At 44.9% G+C, this 497-nt stretch overlaps 1 protein-coding gene across 1 annotated transcript in view; it reads left to right on the top strand.

Annotated features, from left to right (window-relative positions):
- Positions 1–215, top strand: part of PPTG_10722 (hypothetical protein) — a gene marked incomplete at both ends in the record, with an annotated part of 6,605 nt that extends 6,390 nt beyond the window's left edge. The window contains one exon of the mRNA XM_008906123.1: positions 76–215. Within this exon, the coding sequence (XP_008904371.1) occupies positions 76–215 (140 nt within the window). The remainder of the gene's footprint in view (positions 1–75) is intronic.
- Between the last annotated feature and the right edge of the window lie 282 nt (positions 216–497).

Here is a 497-nt window from a genome sequence, read left to right as displayed (position 1 = left end):
ATCCGTCCACTGCGTTTCTTGAGCTGTTAAAATTCGTTGTACTCGTACTTACGGGATCCAGAACTCGCTCATCAGTGCACACGCAACTTCGTCAACTGTCAGTTGTAGAGAAGGTCACGCCCGAGGTCAAGGCCAAGATTGAGTCTCTTGTGCCGTTCGTGCCGGAGGTCGCGAAACCCGATGGAACGGAGAAGCGCAGGACCAAATTTTTGTAAGCTGTGCTGTAGGCGTGGCCTAGTCCGATAATGCGTGACAAACGCCTTGAGGTTATACGGTAGTCAGGCTAGGACTCCAGCAAAGGAGGCCATAAAAATAACTTTGTCGCTGTAAACGCGATTGTGTCTTTCAATTTTCCAAATCGGTTTGGGTTTTGTTATTTGATACCTCGTTGCAAATTCAATTCTCATTTAGCGTTTAATAAGAATTACAGGATATTCGTGCTAAATCTTATGTTCTACCCATTACCTACTATTTGGTATTAAACGTTGGTTGGTTCT

The sequence above is a fragment of the Phytophthora parasitica genome (assembly GCF_000247585.1).
Source record: "Phytophthora parasitica INRA-310 unplaced genomic scaffold supercont2.22, whole genome shotgun sequence".
In the NCBI taxonomy this organism is placed as follows: domain Eukaryota; phylum Oomycota; class Peronosporomycetes; order Peronosporales; family Peronosporaceae; genus Phytophthora; species Phytophthora nicotianae.
Note: the sequence above shows the minus strand (reverse complement) of the source record. Positions and strands in the feature narration are given on the sequence as shown.